General features: G+C 42.6%; 1 protein-coding gene across 5 annotated transcripts in view; it reads right to left on the bottom strand.

Moving 5' to 3' along the window:
- LOC129712854 (adenosine kinase-like) overlaps window positions 1-24,913 on the bottom strand; it is a 75,987-nt gene that overhangs the window by 21,359 nt on the left and 29,715 nt on the right. For 3 of the 5 annotated variants that reach the window (XM_055661582.1, XM_055661577.1, XM_055661580.1), the window contains exons 4-6: window positions 12,678-12,756; window positions 5,853-6,058; window positions 672-780 (exon numbers count right to left, since the gene is read on the bottom strand). In XM_055661582.1, the coding sequence (XP_055517557.1) occupies window positions 672-780; window positions 5,853-6,058; window positions 12,678-12,756 (394 nt within the window). The remainder of the gene's footprint in view (window positions 1-671; window positions 781-5,852; window positions 6,059-12,677; window positions 12,757-24,913) is intronic. The other 2 variants (XM_055661578.1, XM_055661581.1) reach the window with 1 other exon arrangement.

Genomic DNA, 24,913 nt, shown 5'->3' with positions numbered 1-24,913 from the left:
TGAATGCGCTCCGCTCAAACGGTACCATTCTTCCTATTTATGTCTATATTTGGAAAGGCAGCATCGCAGGAAATCTTCCGTTTCCAGAGACCTGTTGATGGACAGAACATGTTTCTGACTGGAGTTCACTGATTCAATGCACATTTTCGAGATGGACCTAGAATGTGGCAGATTTGTGGCAAAGGATGAACACAATAGACAATATGTGCCGGAGTAGGCCATTCGGCCCTTCAAGCCAAGTAATGTACATCTGGGCAATAGGGTCTTGCACTGGATACGTTCTCCTGTGGAAATCAAGGAATATTTGAGCTCAGGTTTTACATGTTTTTGTTGCTTCAGGATGATGAAGCTGCTGGTTTACTGGAGATGTTGCGAAATGATGGGTAGGCGGTTTCATAAGCTGGTGCGGTAGGGTCAGTAGACCAGCCGATGTATACATGTTCACATCCCACAGCTTATGCACTAAGGAGCCTGAGATAAAAGGTTTGTTATCCAGCTGCTGTAATCACCGACTGATGTGAAATGCCCACCTTGAAAGGATAAACACTGGTTAACATTAAAACTGAGATTGATGATATAAAAATAGGACAGGTATAGTTCGCTATTTTCATTGAAGAATGTGCATTTGACAGGAAAATCTCCTGATAATTGATGATGAAAGTCATACATACGGCAATATAATACACTTTGGCCTTTTCCACCAGCTGCCAGTTCTCCTTATTGTCCAAGTGCTTCTCCTTTTTGTAACAATTTGCAGCTGCTAAATTAGCAACAAGAGACCTACAACAGTTAAATTAAATAATTTAGCTGATTCTTTTCACACTGTAAATACAAATAAATTTGACATGCAAAACATCGACATAAGATCTAATCACAATATCCAAAGGATGACTAATTAACATGGACCTATATGCATGGACTATAGCAGCATTTCCTCATGATATATCCAACAGCATGATCCTCTGGCCTGTTCCCTCATATGCACTTGTGGCCTCCTCCTAAATACAGCTATCCTGTTCATTTCCACCACTCTCTGTGGCAGACTCCCACATTCTCTAATAAAGAAGGTTCTTCTCTTGTTCTTGTTGGATTGCCTCATGACCATCTTAGATCGACACAAAATGCTGGAGTAACTCAGCGGGACAGGTAGCATCTCCAGAGAGAAGGAATGGGTGACGTTTTGGGTTAAGACCCTTCTTCCAACTGAGAGTCAGGGGAGAGGGAGACATGGAGATATGGAAGGGTAAGGTGTGGAAAATGTAGAATGGATCATTGTTAGCTATGGGGAAGGTGACAATGAGGCATACAATCAGGAGGACAGCAAAACTAGTCGGAGAACTAGCTTGGGGAGGGATGGCGAGAGAGGGAAAGCAAGGGTTTCTCAACATGTTACCCAGAGCCCCAGCAGCCCTTCTCTCCTGTAGCTACTTGGGATAACCCCACACAGTCCTGGGGATTAACTCACCTTCAAGGCTGCTGCTGCTGCTGCTGCATAGGGTTATTTTTATTTATGGACACTTTAACCAAGCCCTTCACTAAATTTTCTAAGTACAAAATCTGTTTGTGAGAACCAGTACAAAATATTTATTTAAGATCTCAGCTGCATCTCTGCCTTTGCCCCCTGATAGGCCCTCTAATTCCATGATTGTTCTTTTGCCATAAGGCTCATCGAGCTATACAGCCTGGAAAAAGGCCCTTTGGCCCTACTCATCCATGCCAACCAAGTTGTCTAAGCAAGCGAGTGCCACTTGCCTGTTCCTTGCTAAATCCCTCCAAATTGTTTCTGTCCATATACCTGTCGAAATGACTTTTAAATCTTCTAATTGTACTTACCTGTACCACTTCCTTTGGCAGCTTGTTTCAAGTATGTTCACCCTCTATGTGAAAAAATTCCCCATCAGTTCCCTTGTAAATCTTTCCCCTCTCACCTTAAACTGTGCCCTTAATCTACTGAGGGAATGCCTTGATATGTTGTAATCCTGTCAGTGATATTTCATGCCCGCTCACGACCTTTGTGTACTCCATGAGCCTCCCTGTCATTGTCCACTTGCCGCATGCTTTGTTTTCCATTCTTCATCCAACCCATAACATCCAGGGTTCCCTGTACTTATTATCCCTAGATTTACACCTACAGGAACATGTTAGCTTTGAACTCTTGTCACTTTTTTAAAATTTTATTTTATTTTTTAAATGCTTATGTGCAGCTATAAGCTTACCTGCAAATTGATGCCTCCAAACTACCTTTGCCAGTTCTCCATTGTGAGACCTTAATTACTGGTCCACCCCTATCCATAACCACGTTAAAATACACTGAATTACTGATGCCGTGCCAATTGACCAGCTACATTCCCAAAGATGAAGTCCAGTAATAATCCTTCCCTCGTCAAAGTGCTCTGCGAGACACACCTCTAAAACTTTGCCCCTTATGAACCTTTAATGCCAAGGCCATCCCAGTTAATATTTGGTAACTAAATCCATGTACAGTAACCCTAATTACACTGCATACCTATAATCTGCCTACATATCGTTCTTCTGTTTCCTTGGCTGTTGGGAGGTCTATAATACACAGCAAAGTGCCTAATCACTACCCATATGACCTTGTTTGATGAGTGTCTAGGATATCCTTCCTCACTATTGAAGTAATGTGATCTCTGACTAAGTCCAGTCCAATGAATCCTCCTGCCTGTATCTCACCTGAAAATTTGACACCCTGAAATATCAAGTTACCAGCCTGCCATTTTAAGTGATGGCAGTAATATTGTAAACCCCCATGCTAATTAAACCTAGGAGTTCACCTAATAGCTAGATTACTTGCATTAAAATAAATGCAATTTAGCCTTGAATTCCCCTGATTTTCCCAGAAATGCCCCCTATGATCCAGGAACTTAAATGCCATTGTTAAAGTAGCACACTGCCGCAGTTGGTAGACCTGCTGCCTTCCAGCATCAGGGACCCGGGTTCGATCCAGATCTATGTACTTTCTTTGTGGAGTTTACATGCTTTCCCTGTGTCGTCGTGGGTTTCCTTCAGGTGCTCCGGTTTCATCCCACATCCCAAAGATGTGCAGGTTTGTAAATTAATTGGCCTCTGTAAAATTGCCCGAGTGTGTGGGAAATGGATGAGAAAGTGGCATTACATCAAACGGGTGATCGATGGTCAGTGTGGAGTCAGTGGGTCCGATGTTGCAGGACCTCATCCCTTCTCCTACTTGTGCCATTGGTACATACATAAATATGAACATATGTACAAAACAGGTCTCAAATGCAGATACAATGGTCACAAAGCACAATTAGCTACCAGAAAATTCTAATGGTTTCAGTAAGTAGCCAGAGTTAACTGCACTGTAGAGTAGATGGGACATCAGCAGCATTCATATCATGACTAAGCATCAGATAGCCTGATTTCTTACAAACAGCCTCCACAGGAATTTTAATGTTGCCGAGGCAGATGTGGAAGGTCTTCCTAATTACTTCATACCTAATTTTCTCCATATCTCACCTTTGCATCGATGCACAGACCCTTCTGATTCAATGTGTAAGAAAGAACTGCAGATGCTGGTTTAAATCAAAGGTAGACACAAAATGCTGGAGTAACTCAGCAGGTGAGGCAGCACCTCTGGAGAGAAGGCAATGTTTCAGGTCGAGAGCCTTCTTCAGATTGATGTCAGAGGAGGGGGCGAGAGAGATAGAATGTAGTCAGATACAGTAAGACTAGTGGGAGAACTGGGAAGAGGATGGAGAGAGAAAGCATGGGTTATCTGAAGTTAGAGAAGTCAATGTTCATACCACTGGGGTGTAAACTACCCAAGCGAAATATGAGGTGCTGTTCCTCCAATTTGCGCTGGGCCTCACTCTGACAATGGAGGAGGCCCAGGACAGAAAGGTCAGATTGGAAATGGGATGGGGAGTTGAAATGCTGAGCCACTGGGAGCTCAGGTAGGTTAAGATGGACTGAGCGGAGGCGTCCAGTGAAACAATCGCCGAGCCTGCGCTTGGTCTCGCCGATGTGGAGAAGTTGACGCCTGGAACAGCAGATACGGTAGATGAGGTTGGATGAGGTGCAAGTGAACCTCTGCCTCACCTGGAAAGACTGTTTGGGTCCTTGGATGGAGTCGAGGGGGGAGGTAAAGGTGTTGCATCTCCTGCGGTTGCAGGTGAAAGTACCTGGGGAGGGGTGGGAAGGGACGAGTTGACCAGGGAGTTTCAGAGGGAATGGTCTCTGCGGAAAGCAGAAAGGGGTGGAGATGGGAAGATGTGGCCAGTAGTGGAATCCCGTTGGAGGTGGCGAAAATGTTGGAGGATTATATGCTGCATGCGACGGCTGATGGGGTGGAAGGTGAGGACAAGGGGGACTCTGTCCTTGTTACGAAAGGGGGGAGGGGGAGTAAGAGCGGACTGCGGGATATCGAGGAGATCCTAGTGAGAGCCTTGTCTATAATGGAAGAGGGGAACCCCATGTTTCCTAAAGAATAAGGACTTCTCCAATGCCCTGGTATGGAACACCTCATCCTGGGCGCAAATGCGGCGTAGACAGAGGAATTGGGAGTAGGGGATAGTCTTTTCAGGAAGCAGGGTGGGAAGAAGTGTAGTCAAGATAGCTATGGAAGTCTGTAGGTTTGTGTTAGATATCGGTCAATAGTCTGTTTCCTGTGATGGAGACGGTGAAATCTAGAAACGGTAGGGAGATGTCAGAGATGGTCCCTTCTGATTCAAGCTCTAAATTAAAACGACAAAAATTGGGCAAAAATGAAAGGGAGAATGGAGAGAAAGGTGGAAGATGCAGTTTAATATGTAAAATGTGTTACATTTTGAAATAAAGTAGGGAAAAATTGCAATACAAAAAGGCTTCAGGTAAAATGCTGAGTGAATAAAGTAATTCCTGCACTAATGGATAAGGTTGCAAAACATCTTCACTGCTACAATGTCTGGATCATTGAGAAGTAAGAGGTTTCTCAGGATACTACTTTTGGAAGTTACCAAAATTTACACTTACAAAATTCTTAAGGGGTTGGACAGGCTAGATGCAGGAAGATTGCTCCCGATGTTGGGGAAGTCCAGGACAAGGGGTCATAGCTTAAGGATAAGGGCGAAATCCTTTAAAACTGTGATGAGAAGAACATTTTTTCACACAGAGAGTGGTGAATCTCTGGAACTCTCTGCCACAGAGGGTAGTCGAGGCCAGTTCATTGGCTATATTTAAGAGGGAGTTAGATGTGGCCCTTGTGGCTAAGGGGATCAGGGGGTATGGAGAGAAGGCAGGTACGGGATATTGAGTTGGATGATCAGCCATGATCATATTGAATGGCGGTGCAGGCTCGAAGGGCCGAATGGCCTACTCCTGCACCTAATTTCTATGTTTCTATGGAAGGATTTAAAATGCTGGGAAAGGGGTAACATAGATTAATGCAGACTTTACCAGAATCGGAAGAATTGAAAGAAAAGTTCAGAATGTTGTTATATTCTCACTGCAGCAGAGAAGGCTAAGTTGCAGATACATCAAACGTTATGTTGGGATTAACAGCAATACATTGCTTTCTTTGGTCATATAGCAGTGAACACAAAAGATTAAGGAAAAACTTTCATACATAATTTCAGGCATAAAGCAAAGACCATGAGTACTTCTGCTTTTCCCTGCTATCAATCATTGTCTTCATTTTAATTTACTTTCTTTCTCAATTTGGTGTTACTTGGGAATTTTGATATGAATGCAGTGTTTTGTGGGTGGTTAACAACAGCAGTCTCACCTCGGACTCAAACAGGCATGGTCCATGTCAAAACAAACAGACTTCAAGACATGCACAGACGATCTATTAACTAGATTCTGGATTTAAAAATAAAAACAAGTATTCTAACCTTAAACCAAGTTTCTTGAAAGGATTGGCTGACCTGTTGTCCCCAGTGATGCAGGCAGCACAAGTGCCCGTTGGTTGTTCAGTCTGCTCATAGTAATGGGCATCCACGTGCGCTTCCTCAGCCTTCTTCTTCAAAATGTCACCAAACGCATCTCTTCCGATGCACCCAAAGAACGTCGCTATCTTATGGGGCTGTTGAATCATCCACTGCAAATGAGAAAGGGAACATTTTATTTCAAAGCACAACGCGTCACTCAGCATGGAAACAGGCCTTTCGGCCCAGTGACCAACATGCACCATCTACACTGGTCCCACCTGCCCGCATCCCTCTAAACCTACCCTACCCAAGTACCTGTCCAAATGCCTTTTAATGTTGTTGTAGTACCTGCCTCAACTATCTCCTCTGGCAGCTTTTCCTGTGTGGAAAAAGTTTCACCCCAATATTAAATCCTTCTTGTCTCACCTTAAACCTATGTCTTCTGGTTCTTGATTTCCCTCGCTAGGGTAAACGTTTCTGTGCATTTACCCCATCTAGTCCCCTCATGATCTTATACACGTCTATAAAGATCATCCCTCAGCCTCCTGTGCTCAAAGAAATAAAGTCCTAGCACACCTGACCTCTCCCTATAGCTCGGACCCTTAAGTCCTGGCAACATCCTTGTAAATCTTCTCTGCACCAGCTTAACAACATCCTTCCAATTGCAGGGTGACCTAAACCACATACAATTCTCCAAATGTGGCCTCATCAACGTATTGTTCAACTGTAATATAATATTACAGCATCGACTACACTCAGTATCGGTATGAAAGAAAGCCAATATACTGAAAGCCTTCTTGACCACCCAATCTAACTGTGATGCCACTTTCAGGGAACTATGTACCTGCACTTCTATATCACTTTGCTCTACAACATTCCCCAGAGTCCTACATTCACTGTGTAGGTCCTGCCCTGATATGACTTCCCAAACTGCAACATCTCACAAGTATCTGCATTAAACTCTATTAGCCACTCCTCGGCTCACTTGTCCAGCTGATCAAGAACCTGCTGCAATTCTTGATAACCATCTTTGCTATCTATGATACCATGCACTTGAGTGTCATCAGTAAACTGACTAATCATGCCTTGAACATTCTTATCCAAATCATTGATCTAATCTGACACAAAGTGCGAGACTAACTCATATAAATTCAAAACAGCAATGGGCCCAGCACCAATCCCTGAAGCACACCACAAGTCACAGGCCTCCAACCTGAAAATCAACCTTCGACCATCACTCTCTGCATCCTTCCATGAAGCCAGTTGTCTATTTAGTTGGTTGCTTATCTCAGCAACAGCGCTATATTTAAGAGGGAGTTAGATGTGGCCCTTGTGGCTAAGGGGATCAGGGGGTATGGAGAGAAGGCAGGTACGGGATACTGAGTTGGATGATCAGCCGTGATCATATTGATTGGCGGTGCAGGCTCGAAGGGCCAAATGGCCTACTCCTGCACCTAATTTCTATGTTTCTATGTTAATGCAAACCCTTCACTTGAAGACACAATTTCTCAAAATTCCTTCCCAGAGGCCTTTCCCATTTACTCTCCCCTTTCTTCAAACATATTTTTGTCCCTTATTCCCTGTATTTTCAGTGCATTCATCAATTTCACATCACATGATTATAACCACATCATTTGGTACTCAGTTCTTAAAGGTAGAAATGTCAAATGACACTCCATTCCCCACAGACAAGTAGTGTTTCTGAGTACACCAACTCTGAACGAATCCCGCAGATCATATCCCAAAAGATGAATAGGAAAACGGTCATACCAGGTGACCAATTAGCCATTTAGTTACAAAGTCCAAATAACATAGCACCGGTTCCTCGCTCCCCTCCATTGCGTCTGTCCAGAGCAAGCATTGTCTGCGAAGGGCGCTCAGCATCGCCAAGGACTGCTCTCACCCCAACCAATGAACCAATGACTGTTTACCCTCCTACCATCCGGGAGGCGCTACAGGTCTCTCCGTTGCCAGACCAGCAGGTCCAGGAACAGCTTCTTCCCTGCGGCTGTCACAATGCCAAACAATGTACCTCGGTGACTGCCAATCATCACCCCCCCCCCCGGGACTCCTTCCACAGGGAAAACACTATGACTGTATGCATGTAAATAGATTTATTTATTGAAATCATATTCTATGTCGCTCTTCCAGGGAGATGCTAACTGCATTTCGTTGTCTCTGTACTGTACACCGACAATGACAATTAAAGTTGAATCTGAATCTGAATCACTCCCAACCCTCGCTCTCCACCCCACCCAACCGATTCACCATTGCCTTTCTCTCTCCCCATTTCTGCATCCGACCCTCTCCCTCTGCTTCTCTTCCCCCTTTTGAATTAGCGTCCCCCTTGAGTTTAGTGATAACCGTTTTTTACAAAATTAGCTGTCCAACAGATGTTTGATTGGAACAATAATATTATGGGAAAGGCTTGTCACTGGGGTTTCATTTGAGATTGGCCAGGCAAGTCTCCACAGTTATTAGGTTAGTTTAGAGATATAGCACGAAAACAGGCCCTTCGGCCCAGTGGGTCCGCGCCGACCAGTGATTCTTGCATATTAACACTATCCTACACCCACTAGGGACAAGTTTTATATTTACAGAGCCAATTAACCTACAAACCTGTATTTCTTTGGAGTGTGAGAGCAAAAGGAAAACCCATGCAGGTCACGTACAAACTCCGCACAGACATCACCCATAGTCGGGATCGAACCCGGGTCTCTGGGTCTAATGCATTTCGAACCCGGGCCTAATGCATTTCGTTGTCTCTGTACTGTACACTGACAATGACAATTAAAATTGAATCTGAATCTGAATCTCCTACGCTGCATTCGCTGTAAGGCAGCAACTCAACCGCTGCGCCACTGTGCCACTTTACAGTTATTTCACTCTTCTTCCTGGAAAGTCGCTGCCTGTTACAGTCTCGCTAATTTTCTGATCAGTGGAGGGTCTCAGTATTGTTTCTTTCCTGAATTGAGACCGAGCTCTGGAGCACCTGTGCCCAATCCATAAAACATGTCAGCAAACAGGATATTCCAAAGGATGTCAGAGGGAATAACCCACCGACCACAGGCATAGATGGATTAGCTCACCTATCACAAGCATAGATCCTATTAGGCCATGACACCGAGGAAAACCTGAAAAAACTGCAGACTTCTTCTAATATGGAACAGTAACTTTCTTTACAGACTGAGTTTCTTCCTTTAAACATTACACTACCTCTCCTCATCACTTATACTGTCAAATCTAATCACTGCTTTATTTTTAGAAAGCCTCGTCACAACTGACATAGCACATTTGAGGAGGGTCATGTGTTACAAAGGTAATTCAGAAGCAAATTTACATTCAGAATCTCACAAGTGAGACAAATGAGTACTTAATCTGTATTTACAGAGAGAGAAATGTTGGTCAAGTCTCCTGAAATGCTCTATGTTTCTTCAAAAGATATTTTAATGTAATAGTTTTTATATATCACATGAATTCTTACATGATCAATTTGCTATCAATAAAAAAGCTAATGTTTGCCCATGCTCCCATCATTCTTTTCTTTTACAACAGGAGTCGGCAACCTTGTTCTGTATAGGGGCCAGGATGCATGTCTGTGAGCGGATAGTGGGCCATATCAATCACATGTACACATGGGTCCCGCCACCATACTGCCCCGGATGGCAGGTATCAAATCACGTGTTCACAGAAGGTAGACAAAAATGCTGAGGAAACTCAGCGGATGAGGCAGCCTCATGCAATCCTTGCATGTCTCACCCGCTGAGTTTCTCAGCATTTTTGTCTACCTCCGATTTTTCCAGCATCTGCAGTTCTTTCTTAAATGCGTTAGCACCCGGTGGTTTATTTTTTTGCGCAGGATGCGGTACAGCCAGAGCTCGGTCGTGTCGGGGCGGGCGCTCGGCGTGCCGGATGATTACCTGGGGAAAAATCTGCCTGCGGGACGGATGATTTCGGGTTATGGGTCGCGTTCGGCCCGGGGGCCGTAGGATGCCGACCCCTGTTTTACAAGAAATAATTTTGTGCAAAATGAAATTTTAAACATTTCAATGGTGTAACTTACATTTAAATTGGTGTTAGATATGAAAAGCTGGAGTAACTCAGCGGTACAGGCAGCATCTCTGTAGAGAAGGAATGGGTGGTGTTTCGGGTCGAGGCGTTGTGCTACTTAGTGTTACTTAGCAGCCAAAATAATAAAATACCACTCACTCCCTGGTCATTCCCTCTTCTCCCCTCCTCTATCAGGCAGGAGATACAGAAGTTTGAAAGCTTGTACCACCAGATTCAGGAACAGTTTCTTCTCTGCTGAAGGGTCACGCTGAACTCCCAACCTACTGCATTGTGGCCCTTGCACTTTTCATCTACCTTTTCACAACTATAGCATAAATTCACAACTTGTATACACAATACCTGATGAAGGCCAATGCTCTGACCACCCTATCTATCTGTGACGCAACTTTCAAGGAACTACGTACCTGCATTCCTATATCCCTTTGCTCTACAACAGTCCCCAGGGCCCTGCCATTCATTGTGAAGGTCCTGCCCTGGGTGACTTCCCAAAATGTAACACTTATCTGTATTCAACTCCATTAGCCATTTCTCAGCCCACTTGTCCAATTGATCAAGGGGTTGCTGTAATTTTTAATAACCATCCGTTATCTATGATACCGCCTACTTACAGCATGGTAACAGGCCCTTCAGCCTAAATCTTCCATGCCATCCAAGATGGTCCATCTGCCCACTTTTGGTCCATACCCCTCTAATACTTTCCTATTCATGTACCTGTCATAGTGTATTTTAAATGCTATTATTGTGCCTGCCACAACTACCTCTTCAGGCAGTTCATTCCATGTACCCTTCACCTGTGTGAAAAAAGTGCCTCTAAGATTCCTATCAAATCATTCCCCTCTCATCATAAACCTCAGTGCGGTTCTAGACGGGATTTCTAGCAGAACTTTGTCCCTGAAATGAAAATGGAAGCCCTAACCAGGTTGCAACTTATTGTAGATAATCTTTCATGATATTTATAGTAAAGGAAACATAAAACATGCTTTTCTTTAGAAGCATCCATGTGATGTACACAAGACAAGTCATCCCTCACATTCTAATCCTCTATCTTGTTGCTCTAATCAATGCTATTTTACAAATCGCTCTGAAATGTGTCCAAGGTTCGCTGGCTTTCCTTTGGCTCAGCATGTTGCTTCCATTTATTACCGTGGCAACAACACTATCTGGAAGAGCTTAGATGTCAAATGTTAAAAATAAATTCAGATTTTAGAAGGTGTCAAATGAAAAGCATGTTAAAGCATTGCAGTGCCATGCACATAAACTAATGGTTCTTGGCAATAATTCAGTCAAAAGCATGGACAAAGGTCTGTAGCTAACTATTTGGTGTCTTTGCTCACTATTCTGAATGAGCTAAAATTTTTTTTTTTAATTTTATTTTTTAAATGGTCCCACTTCTCTGCTCTTTTCTCATAACCTAAAACTTTGTATTTTTCAAATATATATCCAATTCCATTTTGAATGTTATATCTGAATCAGCTTCCACCAACCTTTCAGATTCACGCTCTAGGCAGAGAAACAAGAAATTGCAGATTATCATTATTTTTTTACATCTCTAAGATCACCCTCATGCTCCTGAGCTTGAAGGATTAAAGTCCTAGCATGCCTCTCCCTATAACCCATTCCCTTTAATCCTGGCAACATCCTCGTAAATCTTCCCTGCACCACGTTGAAATAGGCCTTTTGGCCCACCGAGTCCACGGCGACCATCAATCACCTATTCACACTAGTTCTATGTCTTACACACTAAAGGCAAGTTACAGAAGCTAATTTACCTACAAACCAGCACAACTTTGGAATGTGGGGGGAAGCCAGATAACCTGGAGAAAACCCATACGGTCATAGGGAGAATGTACAAACTCTGTACAGACAGTACCCAAGGTCAGGTTCGAACCTGATCTAAATTTTGGAACACCCAACTCAATGCCATTGCAGAAATACTTTTACTCAACGAATAGCAGCACGTCAAAGAGGCGGCTCACCATCGGCTCCTCAAGCAATTAGGGGTGGCAATTAGTGTTGGCCTTGCCACCAATATTCACATCATGAAAAATAAATAAATGGAAAAAAAAGGGTTCTTGCAATTTAAACTTACAATCAGTTTACAATACTTCATGTTCCAGATTTGTCTATACTCAAATAGTAGAATATTAAATATACAAAGTACTTAGAGATTTGTAACTGTCCAGAATTCAGAGAAAACAAGTGACCACTGGTAATTAGGCAGAGTTTCTGCATAATTTATGCAAACATGATTTCTCAACTTTAATAAATGTATCATTGCTCTGATGCTAATCTCAATCAATTTGCTTTTACTTGCGGTGCAAACCATATATATTGTCTTTATCAAGTTATGTATGCCATCCTATTTAACCTGACGAGTTCCCAGTATAAAATAAATATTCACATATGCTAGTGGAATTTTATAACAACTCCACAGTTGTTATAAATTACCTTCTCAGTTACACCTGCCAGGTCTTCCACTGACATGAGAAGGCTCGTAGCCAAAATCCACATTTTCTATACATGCAGAAAGGCAACTGAGATCCCACTGAATATTTGCTGCTTCAACGCTTCTCCACAATATAATATTGGGAATCCTAGGCCAAGTTACTCAAATACAGGTCTGAGCCCAGCTTAGCAAGTGCTGTATTAGTATATTCAGTCACAAACATATTGAGAAATAGTTTCATCAGTTATGAGTTCTATTGGGTAAAGACTAACCTGGGCTACTTTGACCGAATTTTGTGTGGAGCCACCCGCATGATACTCCACTTTAAATTTCTTCACGAGTTCTTCAAACCTGCACAAAAAGGGCAAACAAATAGTCAGATACTACAACTGCCCATTTAAGTAAATGAAAGGAACAAGGATGGATTGTTGCTATTTCTTGACAGTGTATGGTAAACGTGCCTAGTCATTACCTATGTAATGTCAGGTATATTTATCACCTAAACATCAAACTTGCACTATGTCCTTTCCTGCCTAGACTTGTGTGATCAACCTGTTTCAGTTGCTTCATTTCCTGCCTCTCAATTTCCTACTTAATTAGCTATGGACACTTTGGGAGTGCAAGGTAGAAACCCAAAACAAAGCCTAGTCGGAAGGATGACTACCGATATCTGTAAATAATTTTCAATTCAACAACTTCTGTAAAAGCCTATTAGGTTTAGCACTCTCACTGAAGATCAGCCTGCAATTTTCACATCCACTTAGTGCAACAACATTTGTCTGCTGAGAATTGAACTAGGAATTTCTTTCCGCACCCAAGCATTGTCATTTGTCATATTAAATATCATCTGATCTCACGGTGTCACTAATTATTTTGTTTGAACTATTAAGTGTGCTGCCTTTGATATCACCAGCGGTGAGACAATAGGATTGAAGAGTTGCGAATGTGAAGCTAGAGGAAGGAATATCGGTGGAGGTGGAGGATAGATGGTCAGAATTCTTACCGCCCCAAGAAAGAAAAATCACTAGTGCATGGTTTGAAAGTGAGAAGGCCAACATTGAAACATGATGTGCGGGGCACGTATATCCTTAATATACAGAGGGTGGCAAATACCTGGAACATGCTGCTGGGGACTGTGGTCGAGGGAGGGATATGGATTATGTGCAGGTACACGTGGTCTTAGCATCATGCTTGGCATGGGTATTGTGGGCCAAAGGGCCTGTTCCTGTGCTATCATGTTCTACGTTCCCACACCCTGTCTGGGCCTGCTCCCGCCAGCAGCAAGCTACAGTGTTGGGGATCTCGCGGACAAACAAAGTGGGATCTGGTAGAGATTTCACACTCTGTGCCTGCCTGTTCTAGGTAATCAGGAGAGATATTATGTTCTATCTATGATCTGTGGGGGTCTATTATCAGGGTCCATTATGATCTATGATCAGGCGATCTATGTTCTATCCTCAAAGGATGGGAAGTAAAACTGGCAACACAATTAGAAGTATCTGCCATGACACGCATTAATGGCCTCCTGGAGAATTTAATAGGGGAGGGGAATGTTTAGGAAGGAACTACAGATGCTGGTTTAAACCAAAGATAGACATCTCTGAAGAGAAGAAATTGGTAGATGTTTTGGGTCGAGGCCCTTCTTCAGACTGAGGAAGTAAACAAATGTTTAGTTTGCTTCAAGTGCCAAGGCAGCATGAAGAAAACAATGGGTCAGTAATCCATACAATATCTGCTATTAATGTGAAACCAAGATTAAGAAAGCAAAAACTTGGCTGTGACTGGATGGGATGCCTGAAAAAAGTGATGTGGCAATTAGTTTGTTAACAGGCACTAGGCAGCTCACACCGCAGTACTCTGCTGCATCACATCATTGCTGCCCTCTGCTGTATGAAACACTTAAAGCTTTCAAAGCCAATATATTTGACAATTATGCGCAAGTTTAAATGTATTTCATTAGCATTTTCAGCGACACTACACAGAATTACTGTGATACAGCAAGGATAATTTTGAAAACAAATTCTGTTTCATTAAGTTAACTAATTCTGTTTCATTGAAGCCATTCCGTGAGTCACAAATCTTACAGCAGAAGCAGAGTACAGACGAGAAAGATGGTGCAATATATTCTGTAGCAATATCTGCAGTTTCCACACCGCTCCTGTGGGTCTGAACCACAAGCCGACATTCTGTCAGAATCATCCTTTCCCATAGTTCCCAGATACCAGCATCAGGATCGTTTGACGTGCATTTATGGTAATAATCAAACCGTATCATGAATGTATTATTGAATTGAATACATTTTATTAGCCAAGTATGTATACATACAAGGAATTTGCCTTGATGCTTTGCTTGCAAGTAACAACACGATATACAGTAGACAATTAAAAATAAGAATGTAATTACGGCGGCAGGCGCGGGCACACCGCGACGCCCTGTGTCTCCCTTTCAAGGGAGATGCTAAAAATGCATTTCGTTGTCTCTGTACTGTACACTGACAATGACAATTAATTGAATCATTTCATCATTTTTTTTTAAAAACATTATAATTTAAACATGTAAAGAATGAAATGAAATACCAGAGCAAAAGGAGGCTACAGACTTTTGGCTGTTGAGTAGAGCTATTATGTTTAATGATCACCACTGAACGACATTTATCAATCAATCAAGCAGCAAAATTAAATGCAGTTTCATGGTTAACCCACTATTAAGAGAAGCGAGGCCAGCCTGCTGACACAAATAAATAAATAAATCAATGACGGGTCTTTGTCCCCAACATTACGGAGGGCACTGTACATACTGCTTTGAATATATCAGAATTATTAAGGCAAGGGCAGGATATTTAGGAAGTCATGAGAATCATACATCGTCTGTCCGTGCCCTCCATCAATGCTGTCTGACCTGCTGAGTTCCCCCAGCACCTCTCCTTTCCTGCAAGCAGTCAATAAGGTTTTATGAAAAGGCCACTGTAATTTAAATTTATCCAGCAAACTTCATTTAATTCGTCAAAATGAATTTTCAAGTCGTGAATTAACTCATTCTCTTCTAATTGGGAGCAAATCTTATCCTGAAGAACCCTCCAATAGCTTCCCCACCTTTGATGCGAGGTTCAAAGACTCAACATTCAAAGAACCGTGCACCTGTACTTCTAGATCCCTCTGATCTACAACACTACCCAGATGCCTACCATTTACTGTGTAGGTCCTGCCCTTGTTCAACGTTCCAAAATGCAACACCTCACACCTCTCTGTATTAAATTCCATCAACCATTCCTCCGCCCAACTGGCCAATCAATACAAATCCAGCTGCAATCATTCACAACCATCTTCACTAACTGAAAAACCACTAACTTTTGTATCATCAGTAAACTTGCTAATCTTGCCCTGTATGTTCTCATTCAAATAATTAATGTAGATGAACTCTGAGGCACAGCACTAGTCACAGGCATCCAGTCTGAGAAGCAACCTTCCACCATACCAGGGCTGCCAACATTGCGAGAGACCAAGCCCGAGGGAGCGTAGCAACTTTGGGGGTGGAGAGTTTGAGAGGAGCGTGTGTCCCCCTCCCATTGTACAGAACTTTTGCATTTTTCAGCTTGAAATTGTGCAATATGGTGCATACTGTAGCGAGTCTTTTAACTTACACTTAAATGCAATATATATGCTTTAAATTAGATTGGCTATGAATAAGGTTAGACTAAATTACATTCCACAGTAGAGTTCAGGCTCTGATCGACAGGTGCAGCACATGAATGATCTTAGTGTATTCATGTATGGATATCAGGTTCTAATCAAACACTTGGCCAATGCTGACCAACCTGGGACTTACTGCACACCTGGTACTACTCCTGGCCCTGACTCCAGTTGCATACCTTCTCTCATTCCTGTCCCCGAGTCCAGCCTTACACCTGCCCCCCTATTCTACCCTGATCATAGCTGCTTACCTGCTTAGATTCCCAGTGCTGAACACTCCCCTGGTCCCAGCTTTGACTGCACACCTAGTACTATTCCAGACCTTAACTCTGGATGCACACTTAGAAACATAGAAATTAGGTGCAGGAGTAGGCCATTCGGCCCTTCGAGCCTGCACCGCCATTCAATATGATCATGGCTGATCATCCAACTCAGTATCCCGTACCTGCCTTCTCTCTATACCCTCTGATCCCCTTAGCCACAAGGCCCACATCTAACTCCCTCTTAAATATAGCCAATGAACTGGCCTCGACTACCCTCTGTGGCAGAGAGTTCCAGAGATTCACCACTCTGTGTGTGAAAAAAGTTCTCCTCATCTCGGTTTTAAAGGATGTCCCCCGTATCCTTAAGCTGTGATCCCTTGTCCTGGACTTCCCCAACATCGGGAGCAATCTTCCTGCATCTGGCCTGTCCAACCCCTTAAGAATTTTGTAAGTTTCTATAAGATCCCCTCTCAATCTCCTAAATTCTAGAGAGTATAAACCAAGTCTATCCAGTCTTTCTTCATAAGACAGTCCTGACATCCCAGGAATCAGTCTGGTGAACCTTCTCTGTACTCCCTCTATGGCAACAATGTCCTTCCTCAGATTTGGAGACCAAAACTGTACGCAATACTCCAGGTGTGGTCTCACCAAGACCCTGTACAACTGCAGTAGAACCTCCCTGCTCCTATACTCAAATCCTTTTGCTATGAAAGCTAACATACCATTCGCTTTCTTCACTGCCTGCTGCACCTGCATGCCTACTTTCAATGACTGGTGTACCATGACACCCAGGTCTCACTGCATCTCCCCTTTTCCTAGTCGGCCACCATTTAGATAATCTTGGCCTTGCTCCTAGCCCCTTTGCACTGACAATATATCTGGCCCACACATAAAGCCCCCATATCTGACCCCCTAGATTTAACCTATTACGTTCAAGTCCACAGGTGCTTATCTAATGCAGTAATCTTTTATGGGGGACTTCACAGACCAAATTATGGAAAACAAAATTTGCTCCATTCATTGGCTTCCTTGTTATCTAACATGCTAATTACTTTGTCAAATAAGTCATCAGTTGGTTGAACACAATTTCTCAACCATAAAATTATACCCACTCAGCTGTATAAGTATTCTGTTACAATTTCTTTCATTTTCGTAACAAACTGTCCTGAAATCATTTTCACCCCCAATATTTTCAGTATTTTGCTGTCTTCCTCTCAGCTTGGACTTTTCCGAAATGCAAAGTTCGATAACTATATATTTTTAAGCAATATTATTCTATTAAATGTGATCTTGAGAGTACATAATATTTTCTGTGGTATTCATAACATAACAATGATAAAAAAAGATCTTTGTTTTGATTGCACCTACCAACATGCATACATTATTACATTACAGTTAATATGTACCGAGGGCAAATCTTTGTTCCAATGCTCCCCATTCCCAATTACTTTTACATTGAAATGATTGAAATCCAAGTGAAGTTTAAATTGCATCATAAAGGTAAAACCTCCAGAATGGGAGGAATATTCATTACATGGTTGGTTGGGGTCAGTATCAGCACAATTACTATATTAAACGTTGAATCTTCAGATGTCCTGTATCAAGCTAAAACTAAAGACAAATAATAATCTCCACACACATTCCCCTGCAAGTATCTCTGTCACTCCTTTAAAATATGCCCCTTCTTTGAACAAGCTCTTAAATATCGCATCTGAATCAGTTTCCATCTGATTACACTACTTGAGAATGTTCATCTACGTGTTCAATTAATAAAACAACGAGATTTGGGACATTTCTATTCAATCTATCAAAGGAATTGGGGGGGGGGGGGGGGGTTGGAAATAGTCAGTGAGGTAAACAAACATAATAATTGAGTTGGAAATGACAATAGTGCTACCATCCCACTATATAACTGAAGGAAATAATGGGTTATCAGGGCTGTATGTTTTGACAGACAGCCTGACACCTTGCATGTCATTTAAATATTACACTTATCCCATCCCCCTGGATATTCCGGATTAATAAATTAAGATTTGTCAACTAATTACAAATCAGGCTAATTACAAATCAATAACATTAGCCAATTCCGAAACATGAAGCGTTGAGCATTGGGATCCAGACATCAAGGACAACTGGCCTCAGTTCCCCGCTCAGATCTGGCAGTGTTCTCCGTCTGAACCAGGGGCTGCGGAGTGTTTTTGAAAGTGGGGAGGCTGAGCGATCACTGATCATTGGCCTTGGGGGTACCCGGTGAGGCAGTGGAGCAACCAAGTGGGGAGAGGGTTTGGAAGTAGGGTTTCCCCCCACCCAGGGTAGGGATGTTTTTAAATTTGATGTATTAAAATCATGTCTTAGTGCATTGTAGAAGTATGATTTCAATGTTTTTTGTATTAAGTATTTTTAAGAGGTAACTTTTTAAGGAGTAACTTTGTCCACACAAAGGGTGGTGGGTGTATGGAACAAGCTGCCAGAGGAGGTAGTTGAGGCAGGGACCATCCCAACATTTAAGAAACAGTTAGACTGATACATGGATAGGACAGGTTTGGAGGGATATGGACCAAAAGCAGTTAGCGTAGCTGGGACATGTTGGCGGGTGTGGGCAAGTTGGGCCGAAGGTCCTGTTTTCACACTGTATCACTCTATGACTACATTATACCTCCACCATACATGAATGCTTCAAAATCAAGTGGTCGAGTTTTATTGCCATATACTCAAACATAGAAACATAGAAAATAGGTGCAGGAATAGGCCATCGGCAAGCCCACGCTTTGTCTCACCGATGTAGCGCAGCTGACACCTAGAGCAGCGGATGCAATAGATGAGGTTGGAGGAGGTGCAGGTGAACCCCTGCCGCACCTGGAAAAACTGCTTGGGTCCTTGGATTGAGTCGGGGGGGGGGGAAGCGACAAGTGTAGCATTTCCTGCGGTTGCAAGGGTAAGTGCCAGGAGAAGGGGTGGTTTCATGTGGGAAGTGACGAATTGACCAGGGAGTTACGGAGGGAGCGATCTCTGCGGAAAGCACAAAACGGAGGAGATGGGAAGATGTGGCCAGTGGTGGGATCCCGTTGGAGGTGGCGAAAATGTCGGAGGATTACGTTGTATGTGACGGCGGGTAGGGTATAAGGTGAGGACAAGGAGGACTCTGCCCTTGTTACGAGTGGGGGGGGGGGGGGGGGGGGGGGGGGGATGGAGAGTGAGAGCAGAGTTACGGGGTATAAAAGAGACCTTGGTGAGAGCCTCATCTATAGTTTAAGAGGGGAGCCCCTGTTCCCTAAAGAATGAGGACATCTCCGATGCCCTGGTTTGGAACACCTCATCCTGGGTGCAGATGCGGCGTAGACGGAGGAATTGGGAGTAAGGGATGGAGTCCTTACAGGAAGCAGGGTGGGAAGACGTATAGTCCAGATAGCCTTGGGAGTCAGTGGGTTTATTGTAGTTAGTAAGCTCACCGGCCTATAATTTCCAGCATTTTCCCTACAGCCCTTCTCCAACTGCTGCAGGTCTTCTGATGTTACACTCACAGAATATAGAAGCATTAATAACAAAATTATTTGAAGGGGAATCAGCAAGAAGTGGAATTCCTTGCGTCTGCTCTATTGTCCTATCTGGTAATAGAGGTTGCAGGCTTTGGAGCTTTATAGCTTGCTGCATTTTAGTGAAAGCTGCAATATATTGTTTCCACAGTAGGTGGCAAGACAACTTCACTAGTTTCTAGAATTCAAATTAGGTTTAAAATAGCAAATTTAAATAGGAGAGATCATTACCAAGCAATAATAGTGGAAATGTGAAAATGCCAGAAATACTCAGTAGTTAGAGAGCATTTTACAATCAGAAGCAGAATTAATGTTGACATGGGAAACTAAATACTGGAATCATAAGTAAAACACAAAGTGCTGGACTAGTTCAGTCTGAAGAAGGGACTCGACCCGAAACGTCACCCATTCCTTCTCTCCAGAGATGCTGCCTGATTCGCTAAGTTACTCCAGCATTTTGTGTCTACTTAAGTGCTAGACAAAGTTCTATGCACCTACTGCCACAACAAATTCACACCACATTACTGAGTAAATCCACACTTGACATGCGGGGTCTTTTAAAGAGCAATTGATCGAAGTTTAGAACTAGCAGGTTCTGGTAAGGAGGACAAATAAGGATGGCAAATTAAGGGATCCTGGGATGACCAAATTTACAAGAAAGTGGAAGGGAATGCAAGGTTTAAGACGACGGAATCAGACGGGGCCTTTGAGGAATACAAAGGAGGAGGAAAGAGGTGGGCAGTTAGAAGGGCCAAACGGGGTGTCAAAATTGGTTTGGTGAGTCAGATTAAAGAAAATCTCCAGACTTCTTATATCTACATTAAAAACAAAAGCATGACCAGGGAGAAGGTAGAACTGCTGAAGGATAAAGGTGGAAATTTGTGTTTAGAGTCAGACGTAATGACGTACTCTCAGACGTCAGAGAGTACAGAAAAACTGCTCACTTGCCCAAGGTGGATTCAAGGGTATACCTTCTGAAAACCATGGGTTCACTCACTCATTGATAATGCAGGAGACATTCATGATATTCAGTGTTTGGAGATGGTCTTTCTGATCCAAGCAATCAGCAAGCTGACCTCTTGTTACCACAGGCAACTAAAGAGGGTCCACAAAGTGTATGGATCTATTTTGCAGCAGGATATCCCATTACAAATGGGCAAAAATGTGATCAACGTTTGCAGTAGCATAAAGGCATATGAAGTCACATGTAATCCAGTGAAGGAGCCCAAGACATACAACAACCTGTAGGATTGCCCATCTCTCCGTCCATTGCACCTCCAAGAAAAACCGACCAGATCAAACCGATAATATCTTAAATTTGAAGAGGTAATCTGGACACATCAAGGAGAAATATTTAAAAGTACTCAGGATGGAAGCAGGGTAGATATGTAGAACAGGGCCATGAATTCTGCAGTGGGTAAATTCGACCAGCTGATCTGCCGTTGACTCGGTCATGGGAACGGATCTGCCAGCTCTGGCTTAGCCGGAGTTACAAAGCCTTGGCTGTAGGCGGAGATGTTAAATTCGACCCGCCGATCGGATAGGACCTCCCGATGAAGTAGAGATCGGACGGATCATCCAGCTAAAGCTTTTGGCGGGGACTTCCAAGGAAGGAGGATTTCAAGTGCGCTCTCGTAATTTTGACCGGATTATAGGAGGTGCCGTACGTACCACCAGATGCCAGAAAATCGGTGGTGGACCTGTACTATGTTTGTGATTTGCCACAGTTTCGTCAAAAGCACACAAGAGTATAATATACAGTCTGAAGGCTCTCAACCCGAAACATCATCCATTCCTTCTATCCAAAGATGCTGTTTGACCCACTGAGTTACTGCAGCATTTTGTGTCAATTTACTTAAACATGAAGCTCTTCAACTTACCACCAGCACTGGATTTGGACAATACTTCATTCCAAAATGAATGATCCAGCATGTGCAGTTCCTTGGTTCTACAGATGGGCTGAAGAGCCCGATTTCATGCTGATTTTGCTGTGCCCTTAAACGTCCTCCCAGTGCCAATGCTGCTTCCTCACTTTGAGCAGCCGTGGCCCAGGGACACTTATTCCAAGCTTGATGAACAATTTCAGAATTTAAAAAAGTATCTCCAGAGTGAAACTATAACATGGAACTGATAAAGTGCAAGCTTATGCTTAATTTTAAACCTTAAAACATGAATCTGAAAACCTTGTTTGAAAGGCTTTCAATATTGAACCCATGTTTCATGATTAACATGGAATAACTATGGTGGATAAATAAAGATGTCAGAATAATAACCAAGAAACTGCGCTGTTGAAAGGCCAGTTGACAAATTCAAAAGCAAATTTGAACAGCACAAATTGATGCCGCATGTTCTGCTGGCAGAGGTTTAGGACGTGGTCACCATCACTCTGTAACCAAGGTTGTCCCAGTTCATACAAATATTTACTGTTCCATATGTGCGTTACTTAATCTCACTGTAGGTAAACCAGCTGAACAGTCAGTCAATTTTGGGAAAAGCAGTTGTCAGCAGAAATGGCTTGTTCTCTGCCAATTTTTCTTTCTTTATTCATTTTTGGGATCTGGACTTTAGCGTTAATGACCAAACTCTTATTTTCCTTTGAACTGAATTGTTCAAAGTTATAACACAGCATGGTTTTAGAACAGCTCCATCAAAGATCGCAAGAAATAGCAGAGAATTGTGGACGCAGCCCAGTGCAACCTCCCTTCCACTGACTCCATTTACACTGCACGCTGCCTTCTCAAGGCCACCAGAATAATTAAGGAAGGGTCTCACCCTGGTCACTCCCACCAGACAATAGGTACAGAAGTGTGAAAATACGCACCTCCAGACTCAGGGACATTTTTTTCCCCAGCTGTTATCAGACAACCGAATCACCCTATCAACAATTAGAGAGCAGTGCTGAACTACTATCAACCTCTGGAGACCCTCAGACTATCTTTAATTGGACTTTACTAGATTTTATCTTGCACTAAACGTTATTCCCTATATCATGTATCTGTACATTGTGGATGGCTTGATTGCAATCATGTGTAGTTTTTCTGCTGACTGGTTAGCATGCATCAAAAGCTAATCCCATTTTATTTTCCTCATACTTCTATCATCTCCACCCACTTCTACATACACACCTGCCCAAGTTCACCCCTCCCAGTGGGATCCACAAGGTCACAGGGAGACCAGGCAGGCATTAGTTACCCTCTTGTTATTACTACGCCATGTGAAAAAGTATTGGAGAATCGACCACGCTGGCATTATGATTGTAAACGAGGAGGAGAAATAACAATGAATCTTGTTTAAAAGTTAAATTCTGGCGAGATTGTTGACTTGTAGATATAATAAAGTGGTTTAGGAGCATTCACATCAGCTTGGAAACATTTGCTGGGAGAGTGTAGATCTAGGGGATTTTCAAGAATGCTTCTGCTGGAGATTATCTACTGGAAGTTATGGGCCATGGACTGGTGAGTAACTGATGGCTCTGCGATAGTTTAGAAGTGTTTATGCAGCTAAGGAATGAAAGTAAAAAGACAACAAAGCCAGAGGGGACAGCAAGATCCAGATCCAATGGAAACATGAACCTGGAGATTGCGGTGGTAGTTACAGTAAAATGCCCATGGTCACCCCAGGGATTTCAGTAACTGAGAGTACTGCTGGTGTTCAATCAACTGCCTTATTCTTTTGAAATATTTACAAAGTCACCAAAAACTTTAAATTACATTGCTATGCTATACTCACCAACAAATTACATGACATGGTACAATGAATCCATTATATGTATCTACGTTTGAATACGAAACTTACTTTTGCAAAAAGAGGAACAATTCAAGTAGAAATGGAGCCAGTACAATGGGGAATGAAGTAAAAGTAGTATTATTTTAAACAGGTTAGTAAGCCAAAGAATCAGAGACATGAAAGAGAGTTGGATAATTCAATTTAAATTTAAAATAAAACATGCTTAGTTTTATAGGAAGAGGGGGAGAAATGACTGGGCAATTATATTTCCAGAGAGGATGTGGAGTGTAGATTGCCAGATGCTAAACATCGACAAGGGAGAAAGTAAAGTTAACTTAATTTTTACTTTCCAAAGAAATCATTTGACATTGAGATCGGGACCATTCACCACATTTGGAAGGAAGCTTCCAAGGAAAATAATAATTGTATGCACATAGTGGAGGAGGAAGGAAAAGGACTAACCACAGATCAAAGGTAAAAATCTGAAGCATATGCAGGTATATGCATGCTGTTACCCTCTCCACCACTTGTGAAGCATCAAATCCTGGGGATTTAACCCAAATCCTATTCAGTGACTCCAGACAAATGATTAAAGAGAGCAAATAGACCAGGAAGACATGGACTTTACAATTTAGAGAGCAAGGCATAATTTTACAAAAACAAAAGTGACCTTTCGGTTAGAACCCTTTTTCTGACTGTTGGAGAAAGCTGCAAAAGAGAGATATGGGTTGGGCAAAGCCTGGCAAATAATAGGAGGCAAATGGGTGGAGATAGTGACAAAGGCCAGGGTTGAAATTAAGACAAGAGTGCCGTACAAGGAATGAAGAAGAGTGAAATGTAAAGCCAGGAGTCATGGTGATGCAAGGGGGCAGTGGAGAGGAGATTGTATTCATGTATAGTCTCTGACTGGATAGCACACAAACAAAAGCTCTTCACTGTCCTTCGCTACAGGCGACAATAAAAAACTAAACTAAGGCAGTGGAAAACATTATTTTCTTTATGATATCCCAGTTCCAGGCATAGAGCTGTCAATGGTGGGATATAATGATGCTAATACATGGACTTTGCATGATGCCGGTTTCATGGACTAAATTACTCTTTCTAGACGTCATTATTACACAAAGTGATGAATCGTACTTAATTGACACATCCCACTGCATCACAAATGACTGCACTTTCAAATTCATTAGTGAATTTGTCCTTAGCCCAAGTATAAAAATAACAATTTGAAAAAAGCCAACTATTGTTTGTTTATGAATATCTATCATGTAACTCAGCAGAGCTTGTTGCAGAAAAC

This window comes from Leucoraja erinacea, chromosome 34 (assembly GCF_028641065.1).
Source record: "Leucoraja erinacea ecotype New England chromosome 34, Leri_hhj_1, whole genome shotgun sequence".
Classification (NCBI taxonomy): Eukaryota; Metazoa; Chordata; class Chondrichthyes; order Rajiformes; family Rajidae; genus Leucoraja; species Leucoraja erinaceus.
This window is presented reverse-complemented; position numbering and strand designations above follow the sequence as displayed.